Genomic DNA, 21586 nt, shown 5'->3' on the forward strand with positions numbered 1-21586 from the left:
TACACTGGAAATTACATCCAGCATCTTAGGGCGATTTGCCAGAATAGTGAAGCCATCCACCTGATTATCACAATGTCCTTTGTTTGAGACCAAAACAGGAGGACTTGTTCACGCTTCTGGCTGTCACCCTATGATGCTGGTTGTTGTTGTAACTACCGGCCAGACATCACGGTACTCGAAATGTAAATGTAGTGGATTTACAGGGGCTCCTCTAATTACCAACATTCCACTTACAAACTTCCAGAGATACGAACAAACATGTCCGTATGTCCAGTTGCCTGTTTGGACCAAGAGTCGTAAGTTCATCCACCGTGCAATAGATGCCGGTGGTGACATCTACAGAACATGAAGAACCAGTGGCACCTACATCTACAGAACGAGAAGAAGCAGTGGCATCTACATCTACAGAACGTGAAGAACCAGTGGCATCTACATCTGCTGAACATGAAAAAGCAGTGGCATCTACATCCGCAGAACGTGAAGAACCAGTGGCATCTACATCTACAGAACGTGAAGAACCAGTGGCATCTACATCTGCAGAACATGAAAAAGCAGTGGCATCTACATCCGCAGAACGTGAAGAACCAGTGGCATCTACATCTACAGAACGAGAAGAAACAGTGGCATCTACATCCGCAGAACGTGAAGAACCAGTGGAATCTACATCTACAGAACGTGAAGAACCAGTGGCATCTACATCTGCAGAACATGAAAAAGCAGTGGCATCTACATCCGCAGAACGAGAAGAAGCAGTGGCATCTACATCCGCAGAACGTGAAGAACCAGTGGAATCTACATCCGCAGAACGTGAAGAACCAGTGGCATCTACATCTACAGAATGTGAAGAACCAGTGGCACCTACATCTACAGAACGTGAAGAACCAGTGGCATCTACATCTGCAGAACATGAAAAAGCAGTGGCATCTACATCCGCAGAACGTGAAGAACCAGTGGCATCTACATCTACAGAACGTGAAGAGCCAGTGGTATCTACATCTGCAGAACGGGAAGAGCAAGTGGCATCTACATCTGCAGAACGTGAAGAAGCAGTGGCATCTACATCTGCAGAAGATTAAGAACCAGTGACATCTACATCTACAGAACGTGAAGAGCCAGTGGCATCTACATCTGCAGAACGTGAAGAACCAGTGGCACCTACATCTACAGAACGTGAAGAGCCAGTGGCATCTGCATCTGCAGAACGTGAAGAAGCAGTGGCATCTACATCTGCAGAACGTGAAGAACCAGTGGCATCTACATCTACAGTAGATTATACAACTTTTAAATCCATTCCCCGTGTTTAGTGTACATGCCGTACAACACGTTTGGAATCGACAGGAGTAAAGTTGGACTTACGAACAGACATATGGAACCTAACTCGTTGGTAAGTAGAGGAGTCCCCTGTAGTCTTCAACACACAACCGCTGTGTGCTGTACTAGTAGCGAATTGGCACGTTTTGGTTACGTGACAAACCTTACTAATTGACTGTGTCGGGCTGGTGGCGGGTTTAACGACACATTCATAAAGTCACGTAGAAGGGAAATAATAAAATAATAAAAATAAAACATAATAAAATACAATTCTCATGACGTTTCGGCCACAATGCAAGCAGCCCTCCTCAGGTGAAGAACACATTCATATTTACGAGATCTAACGCAAAAAACCTCTTATGGATAATATTGGTGACGAAAGCCTGCTGCTGCGTGTTAAACTGAAATTGAAAGTCCAGCATTGCCTCGTTATACACGGTGAAGGATACGCTCCGGAGAACGCTCGTGAAGAGCAAATGTCACGGATAGTGACGTTGGCTCTACCAATATTGTACACACGCAACGTCTGCAGGTGCTTAGAGAAGTCCTCTCTCTCTATCTTTCTCGTCTATTTGTCTCTCATCACTTTATCTCTCGTCGCTTTCTCTCTCGTCTCCTCTCTCTCTGTCTCTCATCGTGTAGCGTTCCAGATGTGATTCCCAGACAGCGAGTTGGTGAATAACGAGGGAATCCCGTGAGCCTGGAGTTTGCGCTTCGCATGGATGCGAGCCGACTCCTGTAGCGACATGGTCAGACCTCGGCATCATCATAGCAGGACGCACTTCACAGGTCTGATGTTGGTGCGAGCCACGTAGACAGCTTGCATCATCATTGTCATCAGCCGTGATCTAGGTCGCGAGTTCAACTCCTGCTTGTGCTTGGCGGGATTGACTCGGCCCATCATCCCTGCGTGGTCGATAAAGTGAGTCGCACTTTGCGTGGAAGTGAACGGCGGCCGTCCCACGGAACGTTGAATTACTGGCGATGGCTCGAGTACGAGGGTGCGTCCGCGCGCGTGCGTGTGTGTCTATGCGCATGCGTGTGTGTCTATGCGCGTGCGTGTGTGTCTATGCACGTGTGTGTGTGTCTATGCGCGTGTGTGTGCGTGTGTATGCACGAGCGCGCGCGTGTGTGTCTATGCGCGCGCGTGTGTGTGTGTGTATGCACGAGCGTGCGTGTGTGTGTATGCACGAGCGTGCGTGTGTGTGTATGCACGAGCGTGCGTGTGTGTGTATGTACGAGCGCGCGTGCGTGCGTGCGTGACTGCACCGGTCCCCCTCCATCGTGCTCAATCCTGATTCCCACGCGCTGCGCCAGAATTCACCGTCTCGCTTCGTATGCCCCGTGCGATGGGGTCACCTGACCCCTGCCGCAACCAGAGGGGGCGCCACTACGCTCGCCACGACGAGTCGGTAACCGGCACGAACCGGTACGAAGAGGTGACCGGTACGAACCGGTGATCGAACGGGCGGGAGCATCGGTGACTCCGGCGCGGGCGGTGCTGTGGAGCCACGCGGAGACGGATGATGAGGAGGGGTGGGGGGCGATGCGAATGAGACGCCCACCAAGGAAGAGTGGTACCTGTTTGGCGATCGAATCGCCGCGGGTGGCTCATTGTTATCTACAGAAGTGTTTCTGCTTGCGTTATCAAAGAGGTGCACGCGCATATGTGTGTGGGTTCACAGACACGGGTGTGTGTGTGTGCGGGGAGCGGTGGCGCAGTGGTTAGCGCACTGCGCTCCAAAAACCTGGCGACTCAAATTCAGTGACGAATATCTGAACTCGTCCTGGGCCTCCCCGAGGTCAACTCGGCCTCAAATGAGTACCTGGTGGGGTTTGTGAACATCGCCACTGGGGAGACAAAGGTGGCCGGGCACGGTGCTGACCACCCACCACCTCGTGTGCCGTGCCGGCCTTCATAGGTGCTACTCGCTAACAGGACTTGCCCCCACAAGTCTATCGAGGGTATATGACGGATCTTTGTCTCTGTGCGGGTGTGTGCGTTCACAGGAAGGTGTGCGTTCACTGCCGGTGTGCGCGCGAGGAGCACGCCGTCGCCATGGTGACAGTTGCCGGGGAGACGGAGAGAGGGGGGGGCGGCTCTGACGATGACTCGGGGTGTGCACTTGAGGAGCTGGTGTGGGCGCCGCCCGGCCTCACCCCCGAGCAGGTGGGGCGGACACGCACGCACATGGAGACGCACACAGACACGCACACAGACACGCACACACACACACGCACACACACAGACACGCACACAGACACGCACGCACACAGACACGCACACACACAGACACGCACACAGACACGCACATGGAGACGCATGCACACACACACAGACATGCACACAGACACGCACATGGAGACGCACGCACACAGACACGCGCACAGACACGCACACACACAGACACGCACACAGACACGCACACACACAGACACGCACACAGACACGCACATGGAGACGCACGCACACAGACACGCACACAGACACGCACACACACAGACATGCACACAGACACGCACACACACACAGGCACGCACACAGACACGCATGCACACAGACACGCACGCACATGGAGACGCACGCATGCACACAGACACACACAGACACACAGACACGCACGCACACAGACACGCACACACACACACACACACAGACACGCACACAGACACGCACACACACAAACACGCACACAGACACGCACACACACAGACACGCACGCACACGGACACGCACGCACATGGAGACGCACGCATGCACACAGACACACACAGACACACAGACACGCACACACACACACAGACACGCACACAGACACGCACACAGACACGCACGCACACAGACAGGCACGCACACACACAGACACGCACTCACACAGACACGCACACGCACACAGGCACGCACGCACACAGACACGCACGCACACAGGCACGCACGCACACAGGCACGCACGCACACAGGCACGCACGCACACAGGCACGCACGCACACAGACACGCACGCACACAGACACGCACGCACACAGGCACGCACGCACACAGACAACAACAACCGCCATTCGCCACTAAGTGGCGGTGACGTCACCACGACGCTTGTGCCAGGCTATGTGCTCCTTGAGGCCACGTGAAGTGTCGAACGCCCGCTGGCAGGAGGTCACGGGTCAGACCCAGGTGCCACGGGTCGACTGACTGAGATGACCGAGATGACTGGGTGATGCACCACCTGTGCTCCCTACTGTGCCAACTTGCTGTGCTTTAGCCACCCGGCGCTCCGCTCATTGTTGTGAGCATTGCTCCTCCGCCCTCCGTTGTTGTTGGAGGGCGACCGCCTCCAACTGCCCAGTAGCGTCCTTCACGAGCCTCCTCCACAGCGGCCGATCTTGACACCGCTGGTACCAGTCATCGGCAAGTCCACTCAGCTCCACGTCTTCCTGTACGACATCACTCCATCTCTTCTCTAGCCTGTGCCGCACCCGTTTAGCCCCCTCGATCCGACGAACAAAAGCTGTTTAGGCATGCGGTGGCTGGGCATGCAGGCTACATGACCCAGCCAACGCAGCCTTGCCTGGCGGAGGAGTTCATCGAAGGGACTTTGTCCACATCTTTCAAGGATTTGTGAGCTCCTCACACAATCCAGCCTGGTTAAACCCAGGATGGATCGTAGGCAGGCCAGCCTAAATGTTTCTAACCGGTAAAGATGTTCCATTAGGGGGGATCCACGTTTCGCAAGCGTAGAGAAGGGAGGGAATGACCATGGCCGAGAAGACCTGAAAATTCGTGCGGAGTGCTAGACCAGGTAGCTTCCACACAGCATTACGCAACCGATGAAAAGATAATGCCGCTCGACTAATTCGGAGTGAGACCTCTGCTGTTAAATCGGAGTCAGTCATGAGCACACTGCCAAGGTATGGGAAACTCTCCACTCTTTCCACAACTGCCCTACCACTAATTGGGAGTTGTGGGGGTGGAATGTCCGATGGCACAAAATACCCAGGCAGGTGCTTAGTTTTGGTGGGGCTGATGATAAGGCCCCACCTCTTGGTGGCAAGCTCCAGGTTCAGCAGCAGCGCCTCCAACTCCTCCTCTGAGAGAGCATGAATTACCAGATCATCGGCATACATAACGTGGTTGAGCAATAGGGAGCCATCCATTGACCGCACCTAGGCATCCATCAGCCTCCCATTATATCTGAACCAAATGGAAATTCATCCAGTACAGCTATTGAAGGCTTCACGAACTACGTGGTCAAAATAGATGTTAAATAATGTGGGAGTCAGAGGACATCCCTGTCGCACCCCAAGGTGTACAGGGAATGCCTCCGACTCCCGGCCATGTAGTTTTACCCGGGCCCGCTCACCATCATGTAGGTCCTTAATGATCATGAGCAGAGGGTCAGAGACTCCGAAAGCACGAAGAACAACCCAGAGCCCATGCCTACTGATGGTATCATAGGCCTTGACCAGGTCAATAAAGCAGAGATGTTGGTCTTGTTGGAATTCCCTACACCTCTGCTGTAGCAGACGGACAGAAAATATGGCATCTGTGCAGGACCGCTCTTTCCTGAAACCGCATTGGGGCTCCGCAAGCCTCTCCTCAGCGTGCCTGGCACACACACAAAAAGACAAATGCCAAGATCCCCTATATAGCCTTCAAAGACAAGTGCTGTTAGCGAGTAGCACCTATGAAGTCCGGCATGGTATACGAGGGAGTAGGTGGCCTGCACCGTGCCTGGCCGCCTTTGTCTCCCGAGTAGCGATGTTTACACATCGCACCAATTTTTGAGGCTGAGTCGACCGAGGGGAGGCCCAAGACTGGTTCAGATAGTCATCACTGGTATTGGCAGTGAGTGGGAATCGAATCGGGTCGCTAGGTTGATAGCGCAGCGCGCTAACCGCTACACTACCGATCCCCATCTGCGCACACACACCATGTAAATACACACACACACAGCACGTACACACACACACAGCACGTACACACACACACACACAGCATGTACATACACACACACAGCACGTAAATACACACACACAGCATGTACACACACAGCACGTAAATACACACACACACAGCATGTACACACACAGCACATACACACACACAGCACGTACACACACACAGCACGTACACACACAGCACGTACACACCCACAGCACACACACACAGCACATACACACACAGCACGTACACACACACACACAGCACGTACACACACACACAGCATGTACACACACACAGCACGTACACACACACACAGCATGTACACACACACACAGCACGTAAATACACACACACAGCATGTACACACACATACACAGCATATACACACAGACAGCATGTACACACACACACAGCATGTACACACACACACAGCACGTACACACACACAGCACGTACACACACACAGCACGTACACACACACACAGCACGTACACACACACACAGCACGTACACACACAGCACATACACACACACACAGATGTACACACACACACACAGCACGTACACACACACACACAGCACGTACACACACACACACAGCACGTACACACACACATCACGTACACACACACAGCACGTACACACACACAGCATGTACATACACACACACAGCACGTACACACACACAGCACGTACACACACACACAGCATGTACACACACACAGCATGTACACACACACACACCACGTAAATACACACACACAGCACGTACACATACACACACACAGCACGTACACACACACACAGCATGTACACACACACAGCACGTACACACACACAGCACGTACACACACACAGCACGTACACACACAGCACGTACACACACACAGCACATACACACACACAGCATGTACACACACACAGCATGTAAATACACACACACAGCATGTACATACACACACACACACAACACGTACACACACACAGCACGTACACACACACGCACAGCATGTACACACACACATACCACATAAATACACACACGTACACACACATACCACGTAAATACACACACACCGCGTACACACTCACACACACCACGTACACGCACACACACCACGTACACGCACACACACCACGTACACGCACACACACCACGTACACACACCACGTACACACACCACGTACACCACGTACACACACACACACCACGTACACACACACACAGCACGTACACACACACCACGTAAATACACACACACACAGCACGTAAATACACACACACACAGCACGTAAATACACACACACCACATACACACACACCACGTAAATACACACACACTACGTAAATACACACACCACGTACACACACACCACGTACACACACCACAGAAATACACACACACCACGTGCACACACACACCACGTGCACACACACCACGTGCACACACACACCACAGAAATACACACACACACAACGTAAATACACACACACACCACGTACACACACACATGTAAATACACACACATGTAAATACATACACATACCACGTACACACACCACGTACACACACACCACAGAAATACACACACACACAGCACGTACACACACACACCGCGTAAATATATACACACCACGTACACACACACGTAAATACACACACACACCACGTGCACACACACCACAGAAATACACACACACACCACGTACACACACAGCACGGACACACACCACAGAAATACACACACACAGCACGTACACACACACAGCACGTACACACACACCACGTAAATACACACACACCACGTACACACACACACACCACGTACACACACACACCACGTACACACACCACGTACACACACACACAGCACGTACACACACAGCACATACACACACACAGCATGTACACACACACACACAGCACGTACACACACACACAGCACGTACACACACACACACAGCACGTACACACACACAGCACGTACACACACACAGCACGTACACACACACAGCATGTACATACACACACACAGCACGTACACACACACAGCACGTACACACACACACACACAGCATGTACACACACACAGCATGTACACACACACACCACGTAAATACACACACACAGCACGTACACACACACACACACACAGCACGTACACACACACACAGCATGTACACACACACAGCACGTACACACACACAGCACGTACACACACACAGCACGTACACACACAGCACGTACACACACACAGCACATACACACACACAGCATGTACACACACACAGCATGTAAATACACACACACACAGCATGTACACACACACACAACACGTACACACACACAGCACGTACACACACGCACAGCATGTACACACACACATACCACATAAATACACACACGTACACACACATACCACGTAAATACACACACACCGCGTACACACGCACACACACCACGTACACGCACACACACCACGTACACGCACACACACCACGTACACGCACACACACCACGTACACACACACACCACTTACACACACCACGTACACACACCACGTACACCACGTACACACACACACACACCACGTACACACACACAGCACGTACACACACACCACGTAAATACACACACACACAGCACGTAAATACACACACACACAGCACGTAAATACACACACACCACATACACACACACCACGTAAATACACACACTCTACGTAAATACACACACACCACGTACACACACACCACGTACACACACCACAGAAATACACACACACCACGTGCACACACACACCACGTGCACACACACCACGTGCACACACACCACGTGCACACACACACCACAGAAATACACACACACACAACGTAAATACACACACACACCACGTACACACACACATGTAAATACACACACATGTAAATACATACACATACCACGTACACACACCACGTACACACACACCACAGAAATACACACACACACAGCACGTACACACACACACCGCGTAAATATATACACACCACGTACACACACACGTAATACACACACACACGACGTGCACACACACCACAGAAATACACACACACACCACGTACACACACAGCACGGACACACACCACAGAAATACACACACACACACAGCACGTACACACACACAGCACGTACACACACACAGCACGTACACACACACCACGTAAATACACACACACACACTACACACACACCACGTACACACACACACCACGTACACACACCACGTACACACACCACAACACCACGTACACACACACACACCCACCATGTACCACACCACACCACGTACACACACACACACACACCACTACACACACACACAGCACGTACGCACACACACCACGTACACACACACACCACTGCACACACACACCACGTACACACACCACGTACACACACACACACAGCACGTACGCACACACCCCATACACACACACACCACGTGCACACACACACACGTACACACACACACAACACGTGCACACACACCATGTACACACACACACCACGCACACACACACACAGCACGTGCACACACACCACGTACACACACGCACACACACAGCACGTGCACACACACACACCACGTACACACACACACACACAGCACGTACACACACACACACAGCACGTGCACACACACACACCACGTACACACACACACACACCACGTACACACACACACAGCACGTGCACACACACTCATGCTGTGCAATCACTTGCCGTCCCATCGCAATTATTGCTCCGTTTTGCAAAGTTTGAATGAAATTAAATCGGCGGGCTCTGCGTAGCCATGGTGACGCACGGTTGCTCCTGAAAAGGAGATCATGAATCTCAATGGGCCCCCCCCCCTACTCGCCCCCTGCCGCCGCACCCCCCCGCCCCCCGCCTGGTTAAACGAGCGCCGGTGAATCAGCGCTCACCGGTGGCCTTGACGAGCGAGCGCCGACGCGCTGCCGCCGCTCTAGAGGTTCGGTTCCGGCGGGCCGCCCCGGCTAATAGCGCCGTTGCGCGCGTGCGTTCGTTCTGTTCCATTGATAGAAATAACGGAGCCGCGCCCCCCCCCCCTTCCCCGTATCTGCCCCCCCCCTGCCCCTCCTCCTCGTACAAAGCAAAGCGTTCTCTACGCGAAGAACACCACCCGCACGTCGAGGGAGAGATGTGGGAAGGAGTTTAGTTGTTGTTGCCAGATGAGGACAGCTACTCTGGAGAAGACAGGATAGGCAATGCACTTGATAGCCTGGTTTGATCTCCCGTGTCTCTGCCCTGTCTCTGCCGTGTCTTTCCCTGTGTCTCCCTGTGTCTCCCTGTGTCTCACTGTGTTCCCCCCCCCCCCCCCCCGCCGTGTCCCCGCCTGTATTTCCCCGTGTCTCCCCACGTCTCCCGTGTCTCCCGTGTGTCTTCACATGTCTTTTCGCATCTCCCCGCATCTCCCCGCATCTCCCCGCATCTCTCTGCATCTCCCCGCTTCTCCCCTGTGTCTCTCCGTGTCTCCCCGCGTCTCCCCGCATCCCGTAGGTGCAGCGCTATTTTCGCGCACTCCCCGAGGACCGCGTGCCGCTGGTGAGCAGCGTCGGCGAGCGTCACCGCGTGCGCCAGCTGCTGCGCCAGCTCCCGCCACACGACCACGAGGTGACCGCTCGCTCGCCTGCCCGCTCACCCGCTCACCCGCCCGCCCACCCAACCGCTCACCCGCTCACCTGCTCACCCGCCCACCCACTCACCTGCTCACCCGCCCACCCGCTCACCTGCTCACCCGCCCACCCGCCCACCCGCTCGCCCGCCCGCCCGCTCGCCCGCTCGCCCGCCCGCCCGCTCACCCGCCCGCCCGCTCACCCGCCCGCCCGCTCACCTGCTCACGAAGTGACCGCCCCACTTGTCCGCTCGCCCGCCTGCTCGCTCGCCCGCAATCTCTGTTGAGCTAGTTACTAAAACTTTTTTTATTTTACTAGGCAAGGCCCCACTGAGCTATGTAGCTCCTTTTCAGAAGCGAGCTGGCCATCTCAAATGATAGCTTAACGAAGTGGCCATATCATCGCGTGGAAATTTACAGCGGCCAAATACTCGTTGTCGTCGTTATCATCGTTGTCGACGTTGTTGTCATCGTCGTTATCATCGTTGTTATTGTTGTCATCGTCGTCATCGTTGTCGTCGCGTCCGCAGCCGCGCTACTGCTCGTCGCTGGACGCCGCCGGCGAGCGAGCGCTGCGCTCCTTCACCGCAGCGCGGCAAAGGGAGGCGCTGGGGCGCGGCGCGGTGCGAGTGGTCCCACCCACCGGAGCCGGCTCCGTGTGCCGCCAGGTGAGGCCTTCCGCCGGATAACCGGGATCTGGGGTCGGGGGGGGGGGGGTCGGGTTCGGGGGGGGCTCAGAGGTTCGGAGGCCCCGGCCTAGGCCGCGGCCGCCGCGAGTAGCCCGCCGGGTGCGGTGTTCCAGCCCGCCGGGTGCGGTGTGCCAGCCCGCCGACCCGGACGGCACCCGCCGGGGTGAACCCCTGGTCGGAGAGGGAGCGTGATTGCCGTGCGCGTGCTTTGGCGATCGTGGGGTTGAGGGCTCGAGGTCGTTTCGAGGTCACGGGTTTGTTTTTAGGGGTCGAGGGGTCGGCGGCGACGTGCGCGTAGAGCGCGAGCGCCAACGCGGCTCCAGCGTGTTTGGCCGCCCGTGCTGCGCGTGCCACCAACCCCCGCCCCCCCCACCGCGTCTGCGTTCGTCACCCTGCCCCCCCCCCCGCCCACCGCCGCGTGTCCGTGCAGTGCGGAGGCACGGTGGGGCCCGGCTCCCTGGCCGTGTGTGCGGCGCGCGCCGGCCCCGCGGCCAGCTGGCACCCCGGCTGCTTCGCCTGCGCCGCCTGCCGCGAGCTGCTCGTGGACCTCGTCTACTTCTACGCCGACGGCGCCGTCTACTGCGGCCGGCACCACGCCGAGCGCAGCAAGCCACGCTGCGCCGCCTGCGACGAGGTGCGGCCACGGCGAGGGCACCGGCGGCGCGCGAAGACGACGCTCCCCTCCACCCCCACACCCCTCCACCCACACACCCCTCCACCCACACACCCCTCCACCCCCACACCCCTCCACCCCACACCCCTCCACCCACACATCCCTCCACCCACACACCCCTCCACCCACACACCCCTCCACCCCCACACCCCTCCACCCCACACCCCTCCACCCACGCACCCCTCCACCCTCGCACCCCGTCCACCCCTCCACCACCTCGCACCCTCGCCCCACACACCTCCACCCTCGCACCCCTACACCCCTTCCACCCCACAACCCTCCACACCACACACCCTTCCACCCACACAACCCCTTCACCCCACACACCCCTCCACCCACCCCACCCCTCCACCCAACACACCCCTCCACCCCACACCCCTTCACCTCCCAACCCTCACCACAACCCCTCCACCCCCACACCCCTCCACCCCCACCACCTCACCGACCACACCCCCTCACCCTCGCACCCTCCACCCCTCCACCCCCACAACCCTCCACCCCACCCACCCTTCCACCCACACACCCCTCCACCCACCACCCTCCACCCCCCACACCCCTCCACCCACGCACCCCTCCACCCTCGCACCCCTCCACCCCTCCACCCTCGCACCCCTCCACCCTCGCACCCCACCGGGAGGGGGTACGTGGACCCCCTGGCCCGGGGGGGGCAGGGGTTACGTGGCAATGTCCCCCGGGGGGGGGGGGGGTGCGCGTACGTGGGGCGACATCGTAAACGCGTGAAACGATGTCGCGTTGGTGAACCGTCGCCTGTCTCACCATGTCCGATGCGGAATAATCCACGACACGATTTCAATCCGCGTGGATGAAAAGACCTTTCAACCGTCCGTTGAATGTTGTTAGTGTATTATTCGCTTGCAGTTACTTATCCTCACAAAATGGACAATTGGTAAAAAAATATCGATGTTCGTGATTCATGCATTTATTTCTCAGAACCACGTTGGGTCAGGCAAGAGGGGGTGCGGGAGGGGGGGTGCGGGTACTCGGTTGAAACAAAATGTAACAAGGGGGGGTTTAGAGTAGTGGCCAGACAAGGTTGACAACCACTGCTCTGACGGGCTGTTGGGGCGACCACCTACTAAGACCGGCACGATCAGCACCACCCCTGCTCGTGCGCCGTGCCGGCCTTAATCGGTGCTCGCTGCCGGCATTCGCCCCGATTGTCCGTCGAGGCTCCGCGGGGGGGCCCGTGCGTTAATGTTCATACGCGGAGTGCCGTGCCTGTTGTCTCCGCGCGCTCGAGGCTCCGCGGGGCGACCCTGCGTGTCTGTGTCCGCGCAGCTGATCTTCCAGGAGGAGTGCGTGCAGGCCGAGGGCCGCTGCTGGCACCGCGACCACTTCTGCTGCTTCGAGTGCGAGGCGGCGCTGGCCGGCGCGCGCTACCTGATGCGCGACGGCCGCCCCCACTGCGTCGCGTGCCACCAGGCGCTCTACTCGGTCTACTGCGACGCGTGCGGCTCCCAGATCGGTAGGCGCCCGTCCGCACGTGCCCACGCACGCACGTGCCCACGCACGCACGTGCCCACGCACGCACGTGCCCACGCACGCGGCCAAACGACCGCCACGCCGAATAGGATAGCGGAGATGCCCGCTGGCTGAAGTGTAGGGGTGATGGTGGTGGCGTCGGTGGTGGTGGTTGAGGAGGGTTGGTGGTGTTGGTAGTGGTGGTGGAGAGTGTAGCGGTTAGCTCGCTGCGCTGCAAACCTGGCGACCTAGGTTCGATTCCTGCTCGGCTTCCGCTGAAATAAAACAAATTTTCGGCCGGAGTGGTGGCGCAGTGGTTAGCACATTGGGCTATGAACCCTACCAGCTAACATGGGTGGTGTCGTGATATCCAAATCGGTTCTGGACCCCCCCCCCTCACCAACATGCATTGTCCAGTTCCAAACAATGCATCGATCAAGGGCTGTACATGACATCACGTGACAAAGGCCCCCTTGGGTGTATAGATTACCCTTAAACACGACGTATTCTCGTGCATTTCCAAAGCGATGTTTGAATTAAAGTTGCGTGGCGTTTGACATTCGTGAGACGTCTCCCAACGGTCTCTGACATCACACGGCATCTGCATCTCCGTGTGAGGAGAGGGGGGCCCGCTGGGGCCGCGCTTCGTTATTGTTGACTTTATAAATTATTCGCCGAATATAATTTCTGGAGATTAAGTTGTAATATCGCGTGCGATTAGAAACCTAGCTCTTATTTAACGAACGTGATGCAGAGTAAACACCGTCTAATCCCGCGTGTAATCACCGCGCCGATGGCCAGTGCCGGGGATGAGCGCACCGACGATGAACGTGTCGGGAATGAGCGTGACGGGGATGAGCGTGACGACGGGGAGAGAGCGAGAGAGACACGCAAACTCCACATATACAGCAGCAGGCGTCAGGGTTGGGACCTCTTGTATACCAGGCGAGGTAGTTAACATCTCGCCACCGTGGCGCTCCAGTGGATCTCAGAGGTAGCTCTGTGACACCCACTTCCGCAGGGGCTTTTTACTCGCACGGAGGGGGGGGGGTCGCCGAGTTCACAATGGATTCTGCGTCGCTTGACGACCCCGGAGGGTCGCGTGGTCCGCGTTCAAATCGGGGAGTGATTTAAATATTTTTCCACGGTGAGCTGTGCGTCGCCGGGAGGAAAATTTGGCGACCCCCCCCCACCGCACCCCCCGCCCCCCGGTGACAAATGGCGCTCGGAGAAAACGAGACGGCAACGCGCGCCGGCGGCGAAACGAAACCGGGGAGCGCCGAACACCGGGGCGGCGGTGACGTATGGCGTACGTCGCCAGCGCAGTCGCCGGGCGAGCGGCGCCCGCAAGCGCTTTACACATGTAGGTGCACTTGCGTTAAATTGACTTTGTCGTGGTGCCAATGAGCGATGGGGTTCTCTGTGCGCCCAGCGCCGCCCCCGCTCAGGGAAGAGAGGGGGGGGGGAGCGAGGGTGGGGGGGGAGCGAGGGTGGGGGGCAGGCGCCGTCGCTGGCGGGTTTGCTCGTTCGCACGGGGTATAAGTAACGTTCATCGAAGTCCGAAGCTGTTCATCCAGCAGTGGATAACTGATGGCCAAGGCCAATGTGCAGACGGGTACACGTGTTGCGCGTGCGCGGTGCGGGCGTGTGTGTTCCTTGGGTGTGTTTGAGGAGTGGTGGTGTAGCGGTTAGCGCGCTGCGCTACGAACGCGGTAGTCCGAGTTTGATTCCCGCTCACGGTCGACACCAGTGACGATTATCCTGGGCCTCCCCAAGGTCGACTCAGCCTCAAATGAGTACCTGGTGCAATGTGTAAACATCGCCACTAGGAAGACAAAGGCTCTTGTGCCATGCCGGCCTTCATAGGTGCTCGTTAACAGCACTTGTTCAAACACTGTTTAGGCTATTCGGGGAGGTCTTTGTTTTGTGTCCCTTGTGTGTACACGCGCACGGTTGAGTGTGCGTGTGTACGTCTGCGTGTGTGTGTGCGTGTGTGCGTGTATGTGTGTGTGCGTGTATGTGTGCGTGTATGTGTGTGTGTGCGTGCGCCGTCCACAGGAGCCGACGAGGGCCAGATGACGCACGACGGGCAGCACTGGCACGCGCGCGCCGAGTGCTTCAGCTGCGCACGCTGCCACGCGCCGCTGCTGGGCGCCCCCTTCCTGCCACGCCAGGGCGCCATCTTCTGCTCCAAGGCCTGCAGCCGGGCGGCCAATGCGGCCCCGGGGGCCCCGCCGGCGCCGGCGCCCGGCGACACCGAGTCGGACTCCTCGGCCGCCGCCGTGGTGCCGCCCCTCCCGCTCCAGGGCCTGCGGGGCTCGGCCCGGCGGGGTAGGAGGGCGAGGGGCGGCGCCCAGGCCGGCCGGTCCGCGCCGCCGCCCGTGTCGGATCTCGGCCCGGGGCCGCCGGGCGGCGCCCCGCGCCATCGGGGCGCCTGCCTGGGCGCGCGCACCCCCTCCCCGGAGAGGCGCCGCCGGGCCGCGGGGCCGCCGAAAAGGCCGCCCCCCACGGGCGGCGCGGCGCACGCGGACTGGAGCCGGCCCTCGCTGGAGCTCTCCGACAGCGACACGTCGGGCCCGTCGCAGCCCGGGATGTTCGCCGCGCCCCCCGGCGGCGCCGCCAGTGTCGGCGCCGCCGGCGGGCAGATCACGGTGACGAGCTCGCCAGTGCCCGCCACGGCCGGCGGGACCGCTTCGCCCGGTCGTGACGACGACGACGGTCGCGGTGAGGGCCCGGCGGAGTCCGCTTGGAGCGAGGAAATGGAGGCGCCGGCGGAAACGGGCGAGGATGGGCGGGACCGCGGTCGGCAGCGCAGTCGGGAGGTGAAGTTGGCGGGCGACGAACCGGAGAGGGAGGAGCGGCGGGGGAGCGGCGCCGCCCTCCGTCGCGCGCACAGCTGCGACTCCCGCCAGCACCGGTGGAACGGGCGAGCGGAGCCACGTGGAGCCGAGCCTCTTGTCCGGCCTCCCCGGCAGGGCCCGGCCAATGCCGAACCGCTGCGGCGCTCGTGCTCCCTGCCGCGCGGAGTCGTGCCGGCACCGGCTCCGGCGCCGAGCGTGGATCGCGGCGGAGCCGAGCCCGCCCGGGGGTCGGAGCCTCCGTCGGGCGGAGCCGCGCGAGCCGACGACGCCGCGGACGGCGGCGGCGGTTGTTGTCACTCCGGCGGCACCGGCGGCGACAACAGCGACGACCGCCACCGCCGCCGTCACGGCCGACACCATCGCTACAGCCGCCAGCGCAGACACCGTCACGACCACCGCCGGCGCCTCGGCTGCGAGCGAGGAGAGACGGGCTGTGACCACGCCTCCTCTGACACGGACTCATCCACCTCCACCACCTCCTCCTCGTCCGACGAGGAGGAGGAGGGCTACTTCCTCGGGGAGCCGATTCCCGGAACGCGCGTCCCGCGCTTGCGCTACGTCACGCACGACGAGGTGGTGGGCGGCGCGGCGCAGGCCGCCGCCGCCGCCCCTGCGCCGTCGTCGTCACCGCTCGCCGCTCCGACTCCTAGCCGCAGGGGCAAGAACCGCCGACGCGGAGATGGAACGAGCAGCAAGGGCTGCGTGATGGCCTGAGCGGATATTCCCTGATGTATGTCCCACGTTCCAAAACCCAGCTCCCACGTTCCAAAACCCAGCTCCCACGTTCCCAAAACCAGCTCCCACATTCCCAAATCTGCTGTCACATTCCCAATCCCAGCTCCATGTCGCTCAATCCTGACTTTGCTGCAGCCGGGTGCCTTTTGCCTCCACTGCGGACGTTTTCCTTATGCAAGACTAGAACGTGGCTTTAGCGACGTAGTTTTATACATATATCCATATATATTTACAATGCAAAAGCATTTGTTGTTGTGGACAAAAAAAGTATTTATTTTTGACACGATGCCTGAAATTGAACGACCGCATTTCTCTCGTTGGCCTTTTTTTTGTATGCGTCGCGTTTATATACTGTGGCCTTTGTGTTGTTTTTTTATACACTCGTAGATCGTGCGGTATTTTGTTATTAACCGCGGGTCACTCTTTTTAGTCGCGTAGTGAAATATATATATAATTTTGGCAGCAAGTGGCGGGCGTAGCGGCTCCGCGCGTCGAACCTCGTGCGCACTCACGCACTCGCACGCACGCATGCTCACGCACACGCTCATGCACACGCTCACGCACACGCTCATGCACAGGCTCACGCTAACGCACGCACTCACACGCTCACGCACACGCTCACGCACACGCTCATGCACGCGCTCATGCTCACGCTCATGCACGCGCTCACGCTCATGCACACGCTCATGCTCACGCTCATGCACACGCTCATGCTCATGCACACGCTCATGCACTCGCTCATGCACTCACATGCTCATGCACGCGCTCACGCTCATGGACGCGCTCACGCTCGAGCGCGGTGTGCCCCCCCGGCGCGTGTCGAGGCGTGCGTGCGTTTGGCGTGGTGGCAGCGGCTACATCGCGCGTACGCCGGGCACGCGACTGCACCGTGGACGACGTCGCGCTTGGGCGGGCAGGTGCGCTGCATGTGTCCATCGAGTATCCAGGGGTACAGGAGGATTTGTGAAAAGGTCTGATGTGCGAACGTCTGCGGGAAGTGCCGGCCTCGTCACGCACGCATGCTGCGCTGTGCGTGGGCGGCTCGATTGCCCGAGTCCGGACGTGCGATGGACGGATATGAGACGTTGTGCCGTGTTTGCGTTTCGCGCCGAATTGCTGTTACGTGCAAATCTCAGATTAAACGCCGCTCTCTCACAGCCGCAAGCGAGTGCGGAGGCGCCGGTCTGCCGAGACGAGAGGGACGAGCGATAGCTTCGCGAATCGGATTCCTGGCCGTGCCCCGTCTACCTTAAATCAGTAGCCGCACCAGCGCCTCGTAACCCGCGCAGGCCTTGGTACGCGCTCGCTAACAGCACTGGCGCCAGCAGTCTATGAAGGCCACGCGGGGCAGTGGTGCCGATTCAACACCCGAGTCGCTGATCGCGCGGCGCGTTGAGCGATCGTCAGGCGAGTGCAGCACGCGGCGGGACTGTTCGTCTTTAAACGGGAGCCGGGTGGTGGCCATGGAAACGCGTACCGAGCGGTGGGTTGTGACCCCAGGGGCTTCACTTCTCTCTCGGTATTCGCCAGAACACCCGCGGGGGCTGGCATGGGGTCAGGATAATAATCGGCGAAGGTCACTCGTTGGGCGCTACACCGATCTACAATACTCCGATCGGATTGTACCCTCTGCATTTTTTTCTCTAATCCTATGGCCAGGCTTTATGAGACTGCAGAGCATGCGGAACTGCGACGCGCGTGAGGAGGAGCGGAGTACGGGGTGGTGGGGGCACAACCTAGGGTGTCCACTACCACGTGGGGTGTCCACTGTCACGTGGGACAGACCCTCGGTGTCCACTACCACGTGGGGTGTCCACTACCACGTGGGGTGTCCACTACCACGTGGGACAGACCCTGGGTGTCCACTACCACGTGGGACAGACCCTGGGTGTCCACTACCACGTGGGACAGACCCTGGGTGTCCACTGTCACGTGGGGTGTCCACTGCCACGTGCTGCCTGCGCGTACGACGCGCGCTGTCCGGCTTTGTGAATAAATGGAGACTGTGCAGCGGAGTCACTGTGTGTCGCGTCACTTGCAGACAAAGATCCCCCGTGTAGCCCTAACAGACTGTTGGGGCAAGTGCTGTTAGCGAGTAGCTCCTATGAAGGCCGGCACTGCACACGAGGGAATGGGTGGCCAACACCACGCCCGGCCGCCTTTGTCTCCATCGTGGCGATATTTACACATCGCACCAGCTACTCATTTGAGGCCGAGTCGACCTAGGGGAGGCCCAGGACCGGTTCAGATAATCGTCACCGGTGTTGTTGGGAATCGAATCTGGGTTCGCGAGGTTAGTCGCGCAGTAGAGCTCCGCTAAATCACGACGAATTCGAAGGACGCGCATGAAACCATCGACAGCATCGCCATCAACCGTGATCAATCCACCGCTGGATGAAGGCCTCCCCAAGCCGTCGCTACGATGTCACGATCCACGTGGCACCCGCATGGATGCTCTCTCGAGCTTGCTACCATCTCTGTCGGCAATTCCCTCCTGTGGTTGCTGCTCCGGCGTTAAACTATTAAACTAAACAAATTTTTTTTATTTAGTTTTCCCAGGTAAGGCCCGAACTGGGCTATGTAGCTGTTGTTTTTTAGAAGCGACCTGGCGACCACAATTGAAAGCTCAATGAATTGGCTTATCACCACGTGGAGAATGTAGAGCAGCCAAATACTATAAACGCGTGACGTTGATTCTCAATGTAGAGGGGGAAACCGGAGGACCCGGAGACAAATCCACACAACCACGGGAGAGAGACAGACGAACTCCAAATAGACAGCAGCAGGCGCCAGGGTCGGGATCGAACCCACGGCCTCCTGTACACCAGCAGGCGAGGTAGTTGACATCTCCTCGCCACCGCGACATCAGTCTCGGCCATCATACCCTGACCGCTGGCACAGCGTAGCCCCCGACTCTACCTCACCACTGTGAGCCAGCTTCACTCTCACTGCGGATCATCAGTCTGCGTGATAGCGCTGCCATTGGACGTGACACCTTTGATCGTTAACAGCACCGAGACGGTGGTGGAAATTCCACATTCCGATGGCGGGCACAGGTCTATTATGATTTTGGCAAAGTTACAAAGTCCCTGGCAGAGGGGTTTGTTATCAGTGATGGAAGGCAGAGGGAACCAGGTGGAGCCATGGGGATGCAGATGGAGCCAGGTGGAGCCAGGTGAAGGCAGTGATATCCAGACTGCTGTGGGTGGAGCCAGGTGAAGGCAGTGATATCTAGGCTGATGTGGGTGGAGCCAGGTGAAGGCAGTGATATCCAGGCTGGTGTGGGTGGAGCCAGGTGGAGCCAGGTGAAGGCAGTGATATCCAGGCTGATGTGGGTGGAGCCAGGTGGAGCCAGGTGAAGGCAGTGATGTCCAGGCTGGTGTGGGTGGAGCCAGGTGAAGGCAGTGATGTCCAGGCTGGTGTGGGTGGAGCCAGGTGAAGGCAGTGATGTCCAGGCTGGTGTGGGTGGAGCCAGGTGGAGCCAGGTGAAGGCAGTGATATCCAGGCTGATGTGGGTGGAGCCAGGTGAAGGCAGTGATATCCAGGCTGGTGTGGGTGGAGCCAGGTGAAGGCAGTGATATCCAGGCTGATGTGGGTGGAGCCAGGTGGAGCCAGGTGAAGGCAGTGATATCCAGGCTGATGTGGGTGGAGTCAGGTGGAGCCAGGTGAAGGCAGTGATGTCCAGGCTGGTGTGGGTGGAGCCAGGTGAAGGCAGTGATATCCAGGCTGGTGTGGGTGGAGCCAGGTGAAGGCAGTGATGTCCAGGCTGGTGTGGGTGGAGCCAGCTGGAGCCAGGTGAAGGCAGTGATATCCAGGCTGGTGTGGGTGGAGCCAGGTGAAGGCAGTGATATCCAGGCTGATGTGGGTGGAGCCAGGTGGAGCCAGGTGAAGGCAGTGATATCCAGGCTGATGTGGGTGGAGCCAGGTGAAGGCAGTGATATCCAGGCTGATGTGGGTGGAGCCAGGTGAAGGCAGTGATGTCCAGGCTGATGTGGGTGGAGCCAGGTGAAGGCAGTGATATCCAGGCTGATGTGGGTGGAGCCAGGTGAAGGCAGTGATATCCAGGCTGATGTGGGTGGAGCCAGGTGAAGGCAGTGATATCCAGGCTGGTGTGGGTGGAGCCAGGTGAAGGCAGTGATGTCCAGGCTGGTGTGGGTGGAGCCAGGTGAAGGCAGTGATATCCAGGCTGGTGTGGGTGGAGCCAGGTGAAGGCAGTG

General features: G+C 58.2%; 1 protein-coding gene across 1 annotated transcript; it reads left to right on the top strand.

Annotated features, from left to right (window-relative positions):
- The first annotated feature begins 2640 nt into the window (after window positions 1–2640).
- On the top strand, window positions 2641–19384 carry LOC133342733 (prickle planar cell polarity protein 3-like). The gene is made up of 6 exons (XM_061552076.1): window positions 2641–3481; window positions 10815–10928; window positions 11460–11597; window positions 12049–12252; window positions 13591–13777; window positions 15832–19384. The coding sequence occupies exons 1-6, from the start codon at window positions 3281–3283 to the stop codon at window positions 17346–17348; spliced, it is 2361 nt and encodes a 786-aa protein (XP_061408060.1). The 5' UTR covers window positions 2641–3280; the 3' UTR covers window positions 17349–19384.
- Window positions 19385–21586: the final 2202 nt, after the last annotated feature.

This window comes from Lethenteron reissneri, chromosome 15 (assembly GCF_015708825.2).
Source record: "Lethenteron reissneri isolate LAM-NWPU_2019-01 chromosome 15, ASM1570882v1, whole genome shotgun sequence".
Taxonomy (NCBI): Eukaryota; Metazoa; Chordata; class Hyperoartia; order Petromyzontiformes; family Petromyzontidae; genus Lethenteron; species Lethenteron reissneri.